The sequence below is a fragment of the Penaeus monodon genome, chromosome 24 (genome assembly GCF_015228065.2).
Source record: "Penaeus monodon isolate SGIC_2016 chromosome 24, NSTDA_Pmon_1, whole genome shotgun sequence".
NCBI lineage: Eukaryota > Metazoa > Arthropoda > Malacostraca > Decapoda > Penaeidae > Penaeus > Penaeus monodon.
Window position 1 is genome coordinate 13,469,764 of NC_051409.1, and position 1,237 is coordinate 13,471,000.

Sequence of the window (1,237 nt, forward strand, 5' to 3'; positions counted from 1 at the left end):
AATTAAGAAGCCACTCAGTCTTTGTTATTTTTTCCTGCCACAATAGTTAAAAATGTACGATCAGAATTATTGTTCATTATGCCCATAACATTATATATTGATAAATAAGAAAAGCGCTAATAACACTAGAATACAACAACTCTCTCTCAATCAGGTGCAGCTTGAAAAATGTAGTCTAAACCACTTACGGTCCTCCTTCCACTGGTGACAACTGAGTTTAGGTCTGGACTCTGGCTGACAGTCATTCAGAGTGGGTTAAGAGATGGCTTGAATTATAACCCATTGCATGATCTTTTTAAAACATAGACACTGAAAAGAGACATGACAGGATACAAACCTCTAAGTGTTACTTCAGCTTCAATGACAGCATCAATTGGTGGAGCCTGAATAGCCTTGGAAAGAAATTCTCCAATGGAACCAAGACGGAGAAGTTTGATGGAGAGAGCAACTTCATGGAGAGGAGTACGGAACATCTCAGGCGTCATGTGTTCATCTAGCTTCTTGAATCTTTCCTGTGCAGAACATATATCATGTTTGAAAGTATACCGATGGTACAATAGTTACTGTGACATTATAATAACCAAATATTCTATTACCAGTTAAAATCCTTATTCAATCAGTCAAACTCACTCTACTGCATAAATGGAAGCATATTCCTGCTCGAACTCGCCCAGCTCGACCCTTTCTTTGCTCCAGGTTGGTGCGTGATGCCCAAACTGTAGCATAATTGGTCATATTGTTATGAGATGTGAAAAGCTTCATCTTAGCTTTGCAGGAATCTATCACAAACACAACATCATTGATGGTGATTGATGATTCAGCAATGTTTGTGGCAAGAATAATCTGAAATACAGAAAATTTGAAATGAATTCTAAAAGTATGATCGAAGAAGAGAGAAATAAAACTTTACTACAACTTCACATATAATAATACAAATACAAAACAGAAGTAGCAACTACTTGTCTATTTTTAGCATAGCATAAAAATATAACTACAAACATACTTTAGTGATACCATCAGGCACAGGTTCAAATACCCGCCTTTGGTCTTCTCGGGGCAGTTGAGAATGTAAAGGTAACACAAGGTAGTCTCTCCCACCTGAAAAGGAGAGGTTCCATTTATACCTAACAGTATATTATCTATAACAACCATGTGCTGATTTCCTCTCATTTCCTATAAGGTAAATTACATCAATTTTATCAGTTTCCATTTCACAATCACTTCAGCTCCTACTTGT

At 36.7% G+C, this 1,237-nt stretch overlaps 1 protein-coding gene across 1 annotated transcript in view; it reads right to left on the reverse strand.

Moving 5' to 3' along the window:
• LOC119588597 (ATP-dependent RNA helicase A protein-like) overlaps window positions 1-1,237 on the reverse strand; it is a 19,877-nt gene that overhangs the window by 4,622 nt on the left and 14,018 nt on the right. The window contains exons 13-15 of the mRNA XM_037937240.1: window positions 1,004-1,098; window positions 631-843; window positions 338-512 (exon numbers count right to left, since the gene is read on the reverse strand). Of these exons, the coding sequence (XP_037793168.1) occupies window positions 338-512; window positions 631-843; window positions 1,004-1,098 (483 nt within the window). The remainder of the gene's footprint in view (window positions 1-337; window positions 513-630; window positions 844-1,003; window positions 1,099-1,237) is intronic.